Source organism: Vigna unguiculata, chromosome 8 (genome assembly GCF_004118075.2).
Source record: "Vigna unguiculata cultivar IT97K-499-35 chromosome 8, ASM411807v1, whole genome shotgun sequence".
In the NCBI taxonomy this organism is placed as follows: Eukaryota; Viridiplantae; Streptophyta; class Magnoliopsida; order Fabales; family Fabaceae; genus Vigna; species Vigna unguiculata.
This window is the reverse complement of record NC_040286.1, coordinates 33979465-33997867: the sequence shown is the minus strand read 5'-3', so window position 1 is coordinate 33997867 and position 18403 is coordinate 33979465. Positions and strand designations below refer to the sequence as shown.

Sequence of the window (18403 nt, the reverse complement as noted above, 5' to 3'; positions counted from 1 at the left end):
CAACTAGGTTTTCCTTTAAGTTGTCTTTTTGTTAATAGGTTTTTACGTGAACAGATTTTTGAAGTTTTAACTACTTTAGACTTTAGAACTCCAAGTAAATGGTAGGCAGAGTTAATGATTTTATTTTATTTTCAGTTGATTTTGGATTTGATATGAAGTTTACTTTCTAAGTTGAAAATTGGATGAATTATGATGAGCTACGTTAATTAGAGTTTCAAAATTTGGAATAAATATTTTTGTAAGATTAATACTTGACTATATGAACATTTGAATCAATTCGATTTTGAATTTTGTGGTTAATGAGTAAATTGTATGATGGTATTGAGTGTTTTGGAGTTCATATCTTATGTTTATATGATAATACTATGTTGTTATATATATATATATATATATATATATATATATATATATATATATATATATATATATATATATTATGTAGTCATTTTTGAACGAAGTGATCTACGAGTTTTAAAACATAGAGTTCTTTTAAGTATTGTTTTAAACTTACAAAAGAAGTTTGAACTATGTTTTTTGGTAAATTTTGGAGTGTTTTAATTTGATTGTTGCACAGTGTCTTTTTAGAAGTTTGAACGATGTAGTCTGATTTGTATCTGTCAAGTGTGGCTGGGCCTAAACGGGTTGAACCTGCCCGCATTATCACCCAAAAATAAAGAGGATATGTATGGTAGAAGAAGATAAGAATGAATAAAGGAGATGAATGTAAATAGACTTATTGAGAGAGAAAAATTGTATATGAAAATATCTGTCATATTTAAATCTAAACATTTAGATTAAAAATCAACTTGTTTGTTATTAGAAATTGTACAAACTCATAACATACAATTTAAAATTAACTTAGTCAAAACTTAAATAAATATAACTATTAAAAATAAATAAAATTAAAATCAACTAAATAAGTTGCTTATAAAAAAAAAAAACTAAATAGGCCCTAACATTACTTATTTATAATATTTATTTTAATTAGTATCAATAAAACTAACGTTATTCTACACTAACATAACAAAAAATTACTTATTATAAAGAGTTTAAAGTAAATAACATTCGAAACTATTTTAATACTAGCATAAATATTTTCACTCATTAAAAAATATTAAAAATAATCAATATAAATTTTAGTATAATATTAAAACTGAACTAATGTTAATATTTATAATTAATTTAATATTTTCTGAAAGATAATATTTGTTCGTGAAAAAGAAAATTTTTTTAGGGAGAATTAGAGAGAGAGAAAGCACATTCAACACTTTTATGAAAAAAAATAAAAAAAACAACATAAAAAAAGTAGAGAATGGAAGAATGGGTCTTGGTTGGACAGGTTGTCGCATTAAATATAAGCTAATAAACATAGACTAATGAAAAATTTCGAAACAAAACAAAATAAAATAAAACACTTAACAATTTGAGTCTAACTCGTGCATGAAACTTTTCATTGTTTATGGTAAATAAAATAATATTATGATGTGAAAATAGGAGTAGGTGTCCACTATAACATTCATGAAGTCATGCACAATAATGGCTGGTTTCAATTTCATGGCCTACATTTTTTACCATTGAAAATGAAGAAGAAGTGGTTCGAAAAAAAAAGAATGAATTGCTACGCTATACGGCGCCAATTAAGTGAAAGGTCCCAACCTTCCCCTCTTCACTCTATATATATAGACTGTACCTTCCACCAATTTTCATTCTTCAATAACACAACAAATAATCTCATTATTCTAGTTTACCATGAGTTCCAACATAACAATACCACTTGTCTTATGTTTGCTCATGATGTTCTTTTTTATGTCATCTCAAGTGCCAGCACAAGATTTGAAAGAGGGTGAGTTACATGTCATTTTATATCATCATAAATAATTTTCAAAACACTAGTTATTTTTTAATATAATAAATTTTCCTAAGTATATATATATATATATATATATATATATATATATATATATATATGTATTTCTATAAACATGCTATCATTTTGTATTAACTTAAAAATATATTTTATTACTTGAATCTCATTGGCTACGTACGTATGATTAGACTCAGATCTTTTACGTAAAATTGTGAACTATTATGGGAAAAAAAGTATTGGGAGAAGAGTTTCCACATGACTAATGATTTTTCTGAGAGATTAATCACCAAGAAAATTAGTGAATGATTAATAGCATTTTAAATAAAGAAATGCTTTTTGTTGTCTTTGTAATTTCTTCTTCGTTTGTACTTTTTGTCGTTGTGTTTACTAGTGGTCCTTCTAATTTATTTACGTTTATTTTAACTCATATAATATCTAGTTTTTTGGTTGTGCTCTCGTAATATAATACTATTATCATGGCTAAAATAAAGACAAAATAGTGAAGAAAAAAATACAGTTAATATCATTTCGAACTAATTGATATCATAAGATTGATAATTTCAGAAAGAAAAAAAAACATTGAAGCCTTTTCTATTTATCAAATTTTATTCAGCACCCTTAAAGCATTTGTTATGCAAAGCTTTAAATCAAAAAACTATCTTGAGAATACAAGTTTTTTCTTTTTATAAAAAAAATCATACCCATTCTGCCATTATTTTTTCAATTTGTTATCATTTAAACCTTTTTCATGTTAAAAAAAAAAAACTTTCATACTACAATTTTTATTTTGAGTTTTATATATATATATTTTCTATCAAATCTGTTTCATCTCTTCCTAATATTATACCTAATATGTGTGTGCAAATTTCAGTTTTCTATAGTAAACAGTTGATGCTTTAAGAGCTATAATGTGTTTGCAGATGTGGTTGCTAGAGAGAGAAATGGAGTGGATGATGGAACCTTAGTTGGCGGCGGCGGCTATGGCTTTGGTGGTGGTTACCCCGGTGGCTATGGCTATGGCTATGGCGGTTTCCCTGGAGATTATGGCTATGGCGGTTTCCCACGGGGTGGCTTTCCCCGATGGTTCTGTCGTTTAGGTTGTTGTTATAGGAATCCATTCACGAGACAATGCCTTAGGTGTTGCCCATAATGTTGGGAAGAATCTAAAAAATGAACAGTGTGAAGTTCAACTTAATCAGTGACATATTTCATCAATAAAATCTCGTGTTATGAGAGGTATGATTGGATAAATCACAATCCTTCCATTCTTTCTTAGCACAATAGAGATATTTAGTGTTGAATAATGCCAAAATTATGTATCGTACAAATCCTGGGTTTTCACTTCTAATGTATGTCATCATCATCATTTGTAACTCAAGTGTTTGCTTCTGTATAATTATAATGTCATTATAGAATTATCCTTACTGCCATGTCATTTATTCACAAAAGCAATAAACTTTCACAGTATAACAAAATTCTAATAATTCCTATATACAATAGTATTTTTATTTTTTGACAACTTCTTTTTATATATAACACTTCTGTAATAATAATAATAATATAAAAATAAGACTTTTATGTAATGTCAGTGCTATAAGATTTTAAGCGTAAATTTAATATCACGTATAATGAGAATAAAATTGAAAAATAACACACACACACACACACACACACATATATATATATATATATATATATATATATATATATATATATATATATATATATATATATATATATATGAACTCGTATAATTATTATTTTAAGAAAAATATTAATATATTGTTTTTTTAGAAAAATATTCATATAGGTGCTGTGGAATATATTTTCTTGTAAAATTGAAAATTAGAATACAAATGATAGACATGCGTCATTTTAGAAACATGTTTGAGTGGCTTCTAATGCAAGTTACGGTAATATTGTCTTTACGAAGCTTTAGTTTACTTTTTATCATGCCGGAAGTATCACACTAATTATTAGTTATACAAAGTGAATAGAAATTTTATTTTCAAACTAAGTTTATGAAATTAAGTTAAGTTTTAAATTTATTACTTAATATAATATCAAAATTATGAAATAGAACTCAACTTAATAAAATTTATTTTTATTATTAAATTGAAGTTTTTAACTTGTGAATTTCATTTTTTTAATAAAATCATTAGTTTTAATTAATTAAAAATTTTAAAAATATTTTGATATGTAATGTTCATTTCAAAATGAAAAATTAATTATGTTCTCAATCCATAATAAATTTGAAAACTTTAATCCCTAATAAATTTTTGTAACCAAAGTCTTACAATTTTAAAATTATTTAATTTAGTCACTACAGTTAAATATTTTTATTGTTGTCGTTAACTTTGTGAGGTAACAATTTATCTTAGCATGGTTAGACTTTTTGTATGTCGTCACATAATATTTTTTATAATATTTTGTTGCAAGAAATCTTGATGACGAGTTATTTCCCAAATATTTATGTATTTTATTAAAGAAAATGAATTTAAAATTTAATTAAAATTATAAAATTAAGGATAAGAAAAAAAAATACAAAATCATAAAAATATAGAATATATAATTATAAATTTATGAAATACAAAATTATAAAATAAAATAAAATTTAAAATTTAAAATTACAAAAATAACTAAAATTAAAAAATTATAAAAAGTGTAAAAATAAATAATTTCATAATTACGAAATTATAAAATATATAATTATAAAATTAAATAATTATAAAACTATAAAATTACAAAATTATGAAATTGCAAAATTATGAAAATACAAAATTATGAAATTATTAGTAAATTTTTTAATTTTTAATTTTTGTAAATTTAAAATTTTATAGTTATATATTTAATATTTTTATAAATTTTTTTTATTTTGAAATTTTTAATTTAAATTAAAGTTAAAAACAATTTTCGTTAAATACAATAAAATATTTGAAAAAGATCTCGTCATCACCGTCTTTGTAACAAAATATTATGTGATGACTTTTAAAGAGAGTAATAATAGTACAAAATTGACATAAACATTTAGACATCTAACTGCAGAGACTCAATTGAAAAGTTTTGAAATGTCCAAAATTCAATGACCACAAAAATTTATCGAAGATTGAATTAAAATTTCTAAATTTTATTAGAAACTCAAAATATAATTAAACCTAAAATAAATGTATAATATTTATTTTAATGAGTGCATCTTATCACACTAAAATTAATTAAAAGTCGCAAATACTCTTCTGTATAGAAAATTATGGGTATATAACTTTAAATTTATATATTTTTAGTTTTAATATATTTATAACCAGCCTTGATTACAGTTCTTTTTTACTTTTAAAATATTCTAGAAAATTAAAATTTTTAATATTTGCTAATAATTGAGTTAAGACAAGTAGAACATATATTTTAAAAGGGGCCAGACTAAGCTACTCAACAACATTTTTGTTGTAAATAAAAAAATTGACAACTAATGCTAAATTGAATTTTCCTCGATGAAAAATTGAAAATTCTTTAAAAAATTTATCCATCATGGTTTAATGGATTTGAGAACTAATTGAAGTATAAGTTGACAATATGAGTACAATGACAAGTTGTTGAATAGAAACTAAATAACAATAACAATGACTTGGTCATTCATCAATTTTAGAACACTAGTTTACTTAGAGAATAGCCTTAAGATATGTATTTTATTTTGTTATATTAAAATTTTATTTGCACGTATGCGTATTTATCTTCATATACGTGGCGATTATAATAATAATAATATTTTTATTATCTTTAAAAATATTCCCACTAACTTCTAATCTTAAATTCACCACTAAATTGTTCCCTAACATTATTAAATACATAAGCACTTGCAAATTAAAAAAAAAAATTAGTTTCATTTTTAGGATACAAAAAAAAAAAGAGAGGATATAAATTATTATTTTTTAAATCAAAACTAATTGCAACTTATTTTACAATGACAAAAAAAAATTACGAAACTCTTATTTACATTATAGCAAAACTTTAAAGCTTTTTTAATTGCTTTGAACCGTCAATAAGTTGTAGGTGAAACTAGAATTAAATTTGAGTTCCTTTTATTTTAAAAAGATATTTCAAGTTGATCCTGTGGATGAAAAAGAGACACTTCATTGAAAGTAGTAAGTAAGATTTTCTTAAGCAGTATAGTTTAAACAAAATATGTCATTTTACCCGTTTTTTTTCATGTAGAATTAAAATTTAGGTTTTGCTAATCGACTTTTCAAAGACTTGTGTTTAAGGTTACTATATAAAATTTATTAAAAGAATTTATAATTTGATTAGAAAATAAAATCTGAAAATGATTAAGAGAATGTATCTAATTTTATTTTGTTTTAATTGAGTGTATAGTTTGGGCAATACGAGATACTACAGTACGTAGCAAAGTACAGTAGGTGTTTACTTCTCCACTTGGGATGAGATATAGGAAGTTCATGCACGTAATCACCTACAATAACTAATTAATATACACGTAATCACCTACAGTAGTTAATTAATGTGCTTGAATTTCTTAGCCTACAAACTTTTTACCATTGAAAAATGAGAAGGAAGATTAATTAGGTGGTGATGAAGAACAAATCGGTTCTTAAGTTGAGAATAAAAAGTCTGAATGAGTACGCTACGGCGCCATTAAAGAACAAGGTCCCAACTTCTCCCTCTTCCCTCCTATATATACACTGCACATTCTCACCATTTTTCTCATCCTTTCACTTACTCTCTTATTGCAAAAATGGCGTCCAAGAGGAACATATTATCACTCATGCTGAGCCTGTTGGTCATTTTCCTTTTCGTCTTCTCAGAGGTGGCAGCAAGGGAACTGAAAGACCGTGAGCTATTTCTTCTTTTTTTTTTTACCTTCTTTTTTCATTTCCACTTTAACGTAAAACAAAGTATAAAATATTATCAACACCAACCAATAATCTTTTTATGTTTTTCTAATAATCATGGTGTTGGCTTCCCAGTTTCTGGTCGTGATCGTGGTGGCTTCAATAGAGATTCTCGCCTCTTCTGGGGAGGATTTCCTAACTTCTACGGTGGTTACGGTGGTTACGGTGGCTACTTCAACAATCCCTTCGATCCCCGTTACAGTTTTGGCCAGGGCCGTGGTTTCCCTTTCAATCCTCCTTTTGGAAATGGTGTGTTCAACAATCCTTTTGGAGGTGGGTTCAATACTGGTACAGGTGGAGGGTTCGTTGGTGGGATCCCTAACATTGGTGGAGGTGTGAGAGTACCGTGATAGATATTATTAAGATGGTGATGTAGTGAGAGGATAAGATCGTTGAGACAGTGAAATTCTACGTACTAATTAATAATATAGATTTCATCAATAAGATTTCTTGTTATAAGAGGCATGGATGAATAGATAGCAAAGATGCATGCATGCATGCTTTGTTGCTTCTCTTTTCTCCTCATCTCTCTTACGACAAGAGATAGGGTTGAACAAGTTTTTAGGTTGTGTCTGTGATGTGTGATTAGTTTGAGATATCTGATGTACAAATAAGTTGTCGTATATCATGATTTTTTCTTCTTCTGCTGTTACCTTTACCATGTATCATCATCCTCTTTGCTATTAAGTTTTCTCCTTCATTCTCTGTGTTTTTCGTGTCTTTAAACCTTGCAACCATGTGTATGGATTCAGAAAGCAGATAAATTAAAAAGCAGAAGCTGAATTTAACAAGGTCAATGCTGAAATTAATATTTAATTCTCTCCTGATAAATATGCCTAATAACTTCAATGGATAATAATTAAGGACTACAAGATGTCATATATTCATTGATTTATATAAATGTCAAAAATAAATTCTTGGAAATTAAAGTATAGTCAATGAGAAATAAAATTACAGGTAAATCTTAATCCAATATACACGTGTTAAGAAGGAGGAAAAAAGAAAGCTAAATATAGCTTTGAAGTGACTTGTGATAAAAGTATAAAAAAAGCTAAGGAGCCATAAAAGACTTAAATTATGTTTCGTATGACTTTTTTGGCCATTTTTCTTTTAGTTCTAAAACAATTTTTTTTTAATAAAAACTGTTTGAAGATTTATTTTAATTTTATTAAAACTAATTGCCTCATTGAATGAAAAAATATTTTAACAACAGTTAACACATAGTACTAAAGATAACAAAAAATATATAAAATTACACAAGTATATAGTACTAAAAAAAATATGTGATAAGTTTTTATGATAAAAGTAAATCAATTTAAATATTAATTTATAATTGATTTAACTACCAATATTTAGTTAAAAAAATAATTTCTAAATTCTTCGACCAAATAAACAAATCTAACCATATCCACGTTGCTGCAATCCCTATGACTGCAGGGCTTTACAGTTGGTCCAGGGCTGCAAATTAACATGTACACTTTAGGTTGTATGTATTTGCAGATAACAGAGGGTATTAATGAGGAGCTGGAGACTAAGCTGAGATTGCATTCCATATATGAAAAACAAACATGGTTCATGATTTTGGGGTATTGTCCGGTACCGTTTTGTTTGCATTGTTAGACATGCGATATTTATATTTTAATTTAAGAGTTAAATATATTTTTAGTTTTTATCTTTTAGTAAAAATTGAAATTAATATTTATTGGAAGTTTTGAACTAATTTAGTTTCTAAACTTAATAAATTTTGGTTAAAAAGATTAAATCCACGCATTTACATAATTTAAGAACTTGATTCAAGATCTTTAAGAAGGACTAATTTCAGTTTTCACTAAAAGTTAAAGAACCAAAAATATATTCAACCATTGATTTAAATATACTTTTCCTCCTTTAAAAATTAGAATTATAATTCTTTTTAAAACTTTGATTTAATTTAGTCTAAATTTGGAAATTTAGCTTTTAGTCAAATTTTGTTAAATTTATTTAATGTTTTTTAATTAGTACCGAAATGAAAATGTATTAGATAATGTAACCAATTTATGAGACGCGTTTCACAAATAAATTTAACAAAATTTAGTTAAAATAACTAAATTTACATATTTTTTAAATTAAAGAACTAAATTAAACAAAAATTTTAAATATAGAATAATTTTAATTTTCACTTAAAGGTAAAGCAAGCATATCATATTTAACCTTTATATTTTTTGTAGTCTAAATATTATATAGCTTTCTATGTATAACTGTTTTTATTTTATATAAGAGGAAACATTTATTTCTTTACATATTCCGTTGATAAAGAATATCCATATTTATATCTTAGGTTTCTAAATAATTTTCTATAAAAAATATTAGAATAAAATGATAAAACAAAAATAAAATTAACTATTTATAAGATGAAGTTAACTTCTGTATCAATTAATTTATAAAAATTGTTTTATATTAATTATTTAAAATATATATAATTATGCTACATTAAAAAAATTCAAATTAATTGAACAAAATAGTAGCATATATCTTAAACTGATTGATTTTAATCGTTTTCCTGTTTTATATGCCAACACCATATCATTTATCCCACCCACTAGATGGTAATTAATATTGTCCAACTACTTTTGACTATCACTAATTAAGGTTTGTTTTTTTCAAGGTGTAATATGTACACAATTTTATTTTTGTCAATGTATAGAATAATACATAAAAAACAAAGAACAACAATATAACATTGTGTTGCACACCCTAATCCCTGATATGTAGGTCCGAAAGAGTTTAAATTCATTGATTACTGACTTTAAGTTTACCTAATTGTTAGGACTATGTTGTTGTTTTTGTTCTGTAAGAAAAAAAAAATAACAAGAAGTACCATAGTAGTTTGAGTTTTAAATATTGATACATAATAAATATTCAACACTATAGGTAGATAACTTTTTTTATGGTATAATTTTATAACTAAAAAATAATATAATTATATCTCATCTTAGTCTGATTTTGGAGACTTTATAGAAATTTACTTTTTATTAAAAAGAAATACATGTACATTGAAAATAAAAATAATACAATAAATAAAACATGACATTAACATGTCAAATATTCAGGTAAATTACTTTAAAACATATTTTCAAAGAAAATTTTATACTAGTGAAAGCAGGGATTGGAAGGAAATGGGACATGTTTTTGAAATAAAAAATTATTCTTTTCATATATTTAACTAGTCGTGATTATACCTATACTCACAACTATATATCTCTCTATTATTTTAAATATGAACTAAATAATCTTTTATAAAAATAAAATAAAAAATATTATATATATATATATATATATATATATATATATATATATATATATATATATATATATATATATTCTTATCCTCATAATCAATTTAATTTGCTGAAACGGATTTAAGATCCCTACCTCTTCTAGGCTCGATACAGCTAAGAATTTATCACGGTATGACTATCTTTTTACAAACAAATGGTATGGAAAAGATGAATTTATATGAAGGTTTTAAAAATGAAAAGAAAGCTAATTAAATGCATTTGGCTATAAAGATCAAAGATCACTGCTTCACATATATGTCTAGTTGGATGAATCACCTGCAACCGATGTTTGAATAGCATGGGATGTAACTCTAAATCCGGTGACTAAATTTTAAAACAAACATTCATATGCTTAAATTTAAAAAGAAAACATGTTGAGGAGTTATGGTTTATGCAGACACAGAAAATAAAAAGTCTTAAGCTATTCTAAAATTAAGTTCAACATGCAAATCCAGGTCTCATAAAGAAAAATCCCAATGTAACAAAACTACCAGAAGGAGCAATGGTTCCAATTCAGCTAGGGCTTCTTTTGCTTCTTGTTCTTCTTGAAGATGAGTCACAGCTTTGTCCCCTCCTAGCCTTCTTTCGCACTTCATCTTCTCTATCCCTCATGTACGGATTCTTTGCTTCGATGAGAGTAAAATCAGCTGGGTTTCTGTTTGTCCCACATAACATTTCGGGGATATTGTTGTTCAGGGACAATGGAGTTGCACCAGTACCTCCAAAATCTTGTGTTGGAGCTTCTTCCTCTTCTTCGTCAAAGATTGCTGGAGCATGTGATTTTCCAGACAAGTTATCTTTCGGGGAACCATAGGTCTGAGATGAACCAATTATATCCATTTTAGTGTTTGAACATTCACCTGTGTAAAGACTCTGGGGAATTGCAACACTGCCTCCTGTGGCCACATTCAAGTGTATTCCATTTACCATATCTCCATCAGTAGAATGATACAGATCAAAATTCATTTCCTTCAACTGCTTAATCAGTGACTCAGGTTCTTCACTTACCATATTAGTTTGAGATATTTGCAGCAAGGCGTCTAAAGCATCCTGTTCATCTTGCTCCCTTGTGGCATCATCAATCTCCTGCGAGAAGATGGTAACAACTTTCATTATTTCCTTGGCACTGGTGCGTCTGTGTGGAAATTTCACATACTACTGATGAAAGAAAAGCAATTCATTCTTTTATACTATATTAAAACAGTTAATCATCTAAACTTGTCATAGAGATTCATTTTGGACTCTTGGCTCAGTAGAAGCTTCTCACTGAACTGTAGAGAGGCATGCATGCATGAAAGAGTGATAAACTTCTCATAGAAATTCATGAGATTCTCATTAATATATTAGTAATAATTAATTAAATAAAATATGAAAAATAATATTTTTGATAAGAGAAATATCCAAAAAATTATAATTTTGTTTCACATAAACATGTTGCTAGCATGATTTCTAATGAATAACTAAGATTTATTAATGATAGAACTAATGATTTCTCTTAAAACATATATATGGGAGGATTTAAAAGATGTAAGAAAGACTATTCAAAAATGGACATTGAGGTGGAAGTTCATGATTCATTATTTATTAGTCTCTTTTATCATCTTATTATCCCATGTCCTATCCCATCTTATCTAGTCAACCTAAAAGAAGCAAGAATGGAGGATGGAAAATAGTATGAAAATCATTGGAAATGAAACATAATGTGGAGAAGAAAGTGATTTGAGTGAGATAAATCAATGGTAAAAGACCAATAATAAAAAAGATCTCACATTACATTCAACGATGCACATTGCATAAGGATAAGGAAGAGGAATGTGTTCGGAGAGGAGACAACACACAAGAATAACACACAAGAATACAAGATGAAATCACATACAAAAGGAAACAAAACAAGATCATAGGGGATGAAGAGACATTGTGTGGAACATTTTGAAGTGTAAAAGCTCTACCCAAAACTTATCTTTTTGTATGAAGAGTCTTAAGTAATAAATTAACAACATACGATAATTTACTTAATGGAGAAATCCTATTGAAGATGTGTCATGTGTGAAACTTGTAATGAATCAATATGCAGCTTGTTTTTCACTTGCATCATAATAGAGCCAAGGACCAATCCTAAGGTTTGAAATGTTTGGACTTAGTTCAAAAGGAAATCTTTTCTTAAGGACAGTGTGGGTGGATGTATTATGAGGTATATTTATACATAGAAACAATATTAGCTTTAGGAATCTTAAACTAGATGGTGAGGAAGTGCTCACATTAGTACAAATCATAACTTGGTATGAATTACAAGTAAGTACCTAAAAACAACATGTGCATATTCTAGTTTGTGTTTGAGCTCAATCACATGTCTCAAATTTGTCTCAAGAACATTGTATTTCTGCTAAGGAGAGGTAATTGGGTAAATTTCTTTGTAGATAAGTGAATACAAGCCCTAATGGAAGGGTGGGAGCAATGAAAGTGGTCCAATATAGAAATGTTGTTGATGGCTAAAAGTAGAGATAAAGGAAACACACTTATTCCTATTCCTGTAAAACTAAAGTGTCCTACAAATGTTGATAACATGAAAGTGGAACTTATGAGAATAAAGTAAAAGCAGAGTAGATCAATATTATTCTTCAAGAGGAAGAGGAGCTGGGAAACTTTGATGAAACGTTAGATATACTAATAAGTGTCTAGAACACGTTAATTTTCCACATAAATTTGACACTTATCATGCTTTAATTGATGATAATTTGTAAGCATCCTTTTATTTTAAATTACATAATGACAAGTAGAGAAGTAAGAAAATAAGGAAATTGATGTATTTGTGATGTTTTTGTAGATATTTCCAAAGAATTTAAGGATGTGCAACTTAAGTTCCAAAAACGATGTTGAGCACTACAAAGCTAGTTAAGGAAACTCTCATGAAGAGTAGAGCTGTAAAAACAGGTAACCCTGTCCGACCCACTACGGGTTGGCGGGTTAAACGGGTTGGCTTACGGGTTCACTTAATGAAAAAAAATATTATTTTTTTATTCTTTTTGAGTCAAAACTATATTATAATTCTAATTAAAATCTAAATAAACTTTAATATAATCCAAATACAAACCAAAATCAAAAAAATCCAAATTATTTATGTGTTGGCTAAAAAAACAACCTAACATGATCCATATGTAAAGCCCAACTTAATAAAAAACACTAGTGTGACCCTTTTATCTGTGGGTTGGTGAGCTAACCCAGCTCACTATGGGTTCAACCCGGGTGAGCCGAGCTCTAGATGAGTCGGGTCAAAAATCAACCTGTATTGAAATTTGTAAAAAACTTTTAACCCAACCCAGTCCGAATCTGTGATGAGCCGGGTTGGCTCGTGGGTTCTAACCCATTTTTGATAGCTCTAATGAGGAGTAAATCACAAGCACCTACTTGAGGAAAGGCAGTTACATATTGAGTCCCAAGATGTGTCGCTGAGCGTTGAGAAAGACAGTTCAGAAAGATATGGAATGTAACTTTTGTAGCTAAGCCACAACATGTCACTAAGCAGCGGTTAAGAGAAAACCCTATATAGAGGGAAACCTCTGCAACTGAGTGCCAAATCTGGAGTTGAGTATCGCCTTGGACAGTTTACGAATACAAAACTCATGTTCTCATTTTAGACATTGAGTGGAGAATTAAATATATAGTAGTAGAGTTGGAATACAATGTTGGAGGCTCGAGAGAGATGCTCTTATTTTTAGATGTTGTTGGGAATGCATTGTAATATTCTATGAGTAGCTAAACTCTCTCCTGTCGAATGTAATCAATTTTAACTCTCTGTACTTTTACTTCTTAGATATTTGTCTATGCTTTCATTCAATATGTTCTTGAATTAGTTTGTGCTTGTTATTAGATGAACTAATCAATTATCTTATTTTACTGGCTTGGAATTGAGTAGAAATTGGTTTCAAGTTATGGTCCAACTAATTCTCCTCATGCTTTTAGATGTTAGTAATAGATATAAGGCTTTAACTGGTTATAGAGTCCTGGACTAAAGCAAATGATTCATTCAAGTAGTCATTGAGGAATCATACTGGAGTTTGATGATCTTAAGTTCTAGATTCTAGAAATGAATCTAGAGTTACATTTAAAGAGTACTCCAGAGACATTAAATGATTTGCATAAATAAAAATCAGTAGTGATACAATAAAAGAAGAAGAGATGAAACTCAATCATGGTCATAATGGACAAAAATTCTCAAATGTAGTTTACCCCAATAGTACCCACATGGGTTCTTTGCAACCGGACCTTTAACATAGGTGGACATCTCCAAAATCTCATGTGAAGATAAGATGGAACAAATATTTACTGAAATTGGAGTTTAAAGACTCTATACTTACGTCGCTACATGTACGACTTCTTTAATATAGATTTCAGATGTTTTATTAAATTGTAACTAAGCATCAGATGTTTTATTAAATTGTAACTAAGCATTTGTTCAGTGACATTATTCTATATAGTTCATGCAAAAGTAACATGCTACTGTATTAAGAGATTTGATCTTAGTCTTCTAGCCTATTATGTAGGTATAACATAATAGTACCTAAACATTGTTGTGTTCACATCTAAAGATGTACTGTTACAAGAGACGAAAATGCCACCGAATTGCATGTTCCATTGTGTCGTTTTGAGCATGCCTGATTTATGAGATTGAGAGTAGATGTTATCTTCGTTGAGGGTAGGGGATTTAGGGGTGAATACTATAGATGGAATGTGTGTTTACAATATTACCCCACACAGGTGAGGAAACCAGTTCCATGTAAGGGAATCGATTCTGCATGGGAGGTGCAACTCCATGGTTGCCGGTTGCGTGAGGAACCGATTCTGTGCAAGGGTGACTGCATGTTTTGCAGCTCTATGACTGGTGAGAGAGGTGAAGGGCGGGAGGTTTTGAGGGGTTGTGTGGAAGTGCATGGTTGGAGGAATCGGTTCTGTTGGTGTTGGAACCGATTATGTGATTTTGTTGAGTTAGAGAATCGGTTTTGGTGGTGTTAGAACCGATTCTGTGATTTCATGCATGAGGAATTGGTTCTGCTATTCTCTAGTCTGTCAATTTATAAAGTATATGGATAACCTTCTCTTGAGACACTTTTCAGGAAAGAAATTATAAGTTGAAATTAATTTATAAATAAATTAATTTGAGGTTTAGTTTATGCATTTCAAACATTAGATCAAAATAAATAAGGTAGAATTTGTGTTCGGGAAATAAGAACAATTTTGTAATTTTTTATCTGTTAATTTATTTTTTTTATCTATCATATTAATTAAATCATTCACAAATTTTTACAAATTTTATCTTTAAATCTACTCAATTTCACCTTCAAATATTTTAAAATAAACACCAGAAACTTGATCTTTAAATATATTTAAATTCATCCTGTCATTCTATCTTACAAATTCATCTTTAAAAGTGTACAACAGTGTGCAACAGTTTCTTTATAACATTATTTAAGGGTTAGTACAGTTCAAATATCATGATATATATATATATATATATATATATATATATATATATATATATATATATATATATATATATATATATATATATAATTTTTTGTTGATAAAAAATCTACCATCCTCCCCCTTTTATACTATCTTACAATTATTTAAATTCTAAAAAAATCAACACGCATGTTAAAAAATTAACTATCTTACAATCTTCTGGCATGGAAGACTCCATTATAAAAAATTTCAGAAAAAAAGGGACATTTTATTGTTACTTACTTCAGTACGAACACGAACACCTGTTCCTTCTCTAGGAAAATCACTTACCAAGGTTTGAGGTGAAGTATTTGAAGAAAGATGCATTCCCTCTGGCAATCCTTCTTCATTTGATACTCGATTTCCAACCCTTTTGATGAGATCAGTTAATGGTGCATCATCATCATCATCTTCATCTATAACTAACTTCCTCTTTCTTCCTGCTTGACCCTTCTTTTCCAACTTCTTTCTGTCTCCTTCATCAACCACCTTCTCCATTATAGCTTTTTGTCTCTGTGAGTCTGCACACTTGTTGGAAGGATTTTGAAGTGCTGGTGTTTCTGTTCTGATCTGCTCAGCCACTGGTTCTTCATCTTCTCTAAGTATTTCCCTAAGGAAACGCACCCTTTTATATTTCTTGGAAGACTTCTTTTGATGAAGATCCCGAATTTCATTTTCATTTTTTCCATTCTTCTCACTATCCCCTGCAAGAGGATTATCTTCAGTGACTGGCTCTTGAGGAAACTGTTCAGCATTGTGTTCAGGCACGATTATTTGTTCAGTAATTTCCAGGGCTTTTCCTAATTCTTGCAGGCATTGGTTATCTTTAGTTGTGACATTGTTAACAACAAGTTCCGCCTCAGACGCAGTTGTGACATTGTTAACAACAAGTTCCGCCTCAGACGCAGTTGTGACATTGTTAACAACAAGCTCCGCCTCAGACGCACGAGCTACAATGCCTTCAAAACCTGTCTCAAAGTAAAGAAGAAAGTTTTGTTCTAATTAAGTTGGAAATTTAAAATTTCTAACATCAAAATGTTATTATTATCACTGGATGCTCAAATTTAGTTGAATAAATTAACTCGCCTGTTTCATTTGCATGCATTTCTTGGATAAGGCTTGGACAGACAACTGAAGATCCAACATTGTTTGATACTTGAAGATTAAGATCATTCTCCATGTCAGGATTAAGGTCTGGAGCAAGGAGTTACTCAGATATATTAGATAAAATACTCTTGTACAAGTGATGATTGTGAAGTTATTACCTGTTATTTCATTGACTGGAACCTGATCAGCATCATTATTTTCCTCTTGATTAATTGGCATATGATCACCTTCATTATGTCTATCATCACTACCACCATTTAAGTCAATGAGATTGGTAATTTCAGATTCTTCTATTGCAGGAACATTATTATGTGTCAGAGTTTCTTGAACTCTCTCACAGCATGTCCTTTGGTCACTTTGATCACTGATATTAAACACATTTTCTCCTCGACATACATTGCAACTCCATAATGGGAATCTTTGAACCACTAGCGGAGGAAGTGATGGTTGTGTCGCAGACCCACTTACTTGGGTTGGGAAACACACGCTTAAGTCTTTTTGGCGCATTTCAGCAACGTAACCTCTGCATTGCATTGATAACAAAGAAGTGTGACACTTATGAAATTAGCATGAGAATATTAAGTGATTTTATTTTTTTCTTTTTTTTTGAAAAAACTCATGACCCCTGCCCAACACATTTTTAATCTAATAGCTATGTTTATGTAGAATTTTTTCCACAAATAATAGTCTATATTTAAACATTTTAATTCAAAATACTATAAAAAATTATATCCTAAAGATTAAACATGCTTCTAAAATATCTTTATGCTTTAAATATTTATAGAAATTTTGTTTTTGAGGTCCAAAATCAAATTTATATTTCAACAATAATCACTTTTACCTCATTAGTTGTGAACGTCAAAATGCTATAGTTTTACTTCTTTACATTTCCCAATACATATATAGATCAATTATGTCTAAAATAATATGAAAAAAAGTTATTGTCTTACTTTTTTTTTAAAAATATAATGATTGTAATTAGTTATTGGTTTAAACTATTAAATTTAAAAAAATGATAAATATAGAGTATAGTTCTTCTGAAATCAGAAGCAATTTTATTCCTTGCTTTAAGAAAATATATAAATCCCTTACATTAACAAAAATATTATATACTAATTAAATTATCTATATTTCAACTATCACGTGCACTCCCTTTACCAACAAAAACTTATCAAGAAAATAAAACCAAGATAACAAATTACATTTATTCACTGAAAAAAAAAAACTGTATTTTGATCTTACAGATAAACTAGAAGAAGAATATAGGGAAAAAAAAAACAAGAAGTTACCTGAGAGAGAAATGGCTGCAACGTGGAGTGTCTCCTTTATTCATCTCAGTTGTATAGGCAAAATCAGTATAGAGTTTCTTAGGTTTCATGTGCTTGATGACAATTATGTGTTCCCCACTGAATACTACAAGCAATCACAGTTATAATGTTGTCTTCAAAAACTAACAAGAAGATATTTCTTATTTACAATATCACAGCATTCATTTTGTTTAGATAATAAACCTAGTAACAAAACCTAATATATTAAGTCCTTCCAAAAAAAAAAAGTCACTATTTATGTCCAAAATAATGTTAAAGTTATCATGTAAATGAATACATCATTGTTCAGTTTTTTTTTTTCATTCTTATGTAGTAATTACCTTTTCCACTATGACAGTTCTCACTGGTTAACTACTCTGTATTGACATTACATATTTGTACAGA

At 28.4% G+C, this 18403-nt stretch overlaps 3 protein-coding genes across 3 annotated transcripts; 2 read left to right on the top strand and 1 right to left on the bottom strand.

Annotated features, from left to right (window-relative positions):
* The first annotated feature begins 1719 nt into the window (after positions 1 to 1719).
* LOC114193020 (glycine-rich cell wall structural protein-like) lies at positions 1720 to 3275 on the top strand. Its single transcript, XM_028082709.1, has 2 exons — positions 1720 to 1843; positions 2788 to 3275. The coding sequence occupies exons 1-2, from the start codon at positions 1750 to 1752 to the stop codon at positions 3015 to 3017; spliced, it is 324 nt and encodes a 107-aa protein (XP_027938510.1). The 5' UTR covers positions 1720 to 1749; the 3' UTR covers positions 3018 to 3275.
* A 3254-nt stretch (positions 3276 to 6529) lies between these two features.
* LOC114194024 (dormancy-associated protein 2-like) lies at positions 6530 to 7472 on the top strand. The gene is made up of 2 exons (XM_028084054.1): positions 6530 to 6708; positions 6844 to 7472. The coding sequence occupies exons 1-2, from the start codon at positions 6612 to 6614 to the stop codon at positions 7116 to 7118; spliced, it is 372 nt and encodes a 123-aa protein (XP_027939855.1). The 5' UTR covers positions 6530 to 6611; the 3' UTR covers positions 7119 to 7472.
* A 2895-nt stretch (positions 7473 to 10367) lies between these two features.
* On the bottom strand, positions 10368 to 17198 carry LOC114195144. The gene is made up of 5 exons (XM_028085532.1): positions 16850 to 17198; positions 16671 to 16778; positions 15876 to 16552; positions 11094 to 11171; positions 10368 to 10981 (listed from the first exon to the last, which is right to left on the bottom strand). The coding sequence occupies exons 1-5, from the start codon at positions 17196 to 17198 to the stop codon at positions 10916 to 10918; spliced, it is 1278 nt and encodes a 425-aa protein (XP_027941333.1). The 3' UTR covers positions 10368 to 10915.
* Between the last annotated feature and the right edge of the window lie 1205 nt (positions 17199 to 18403).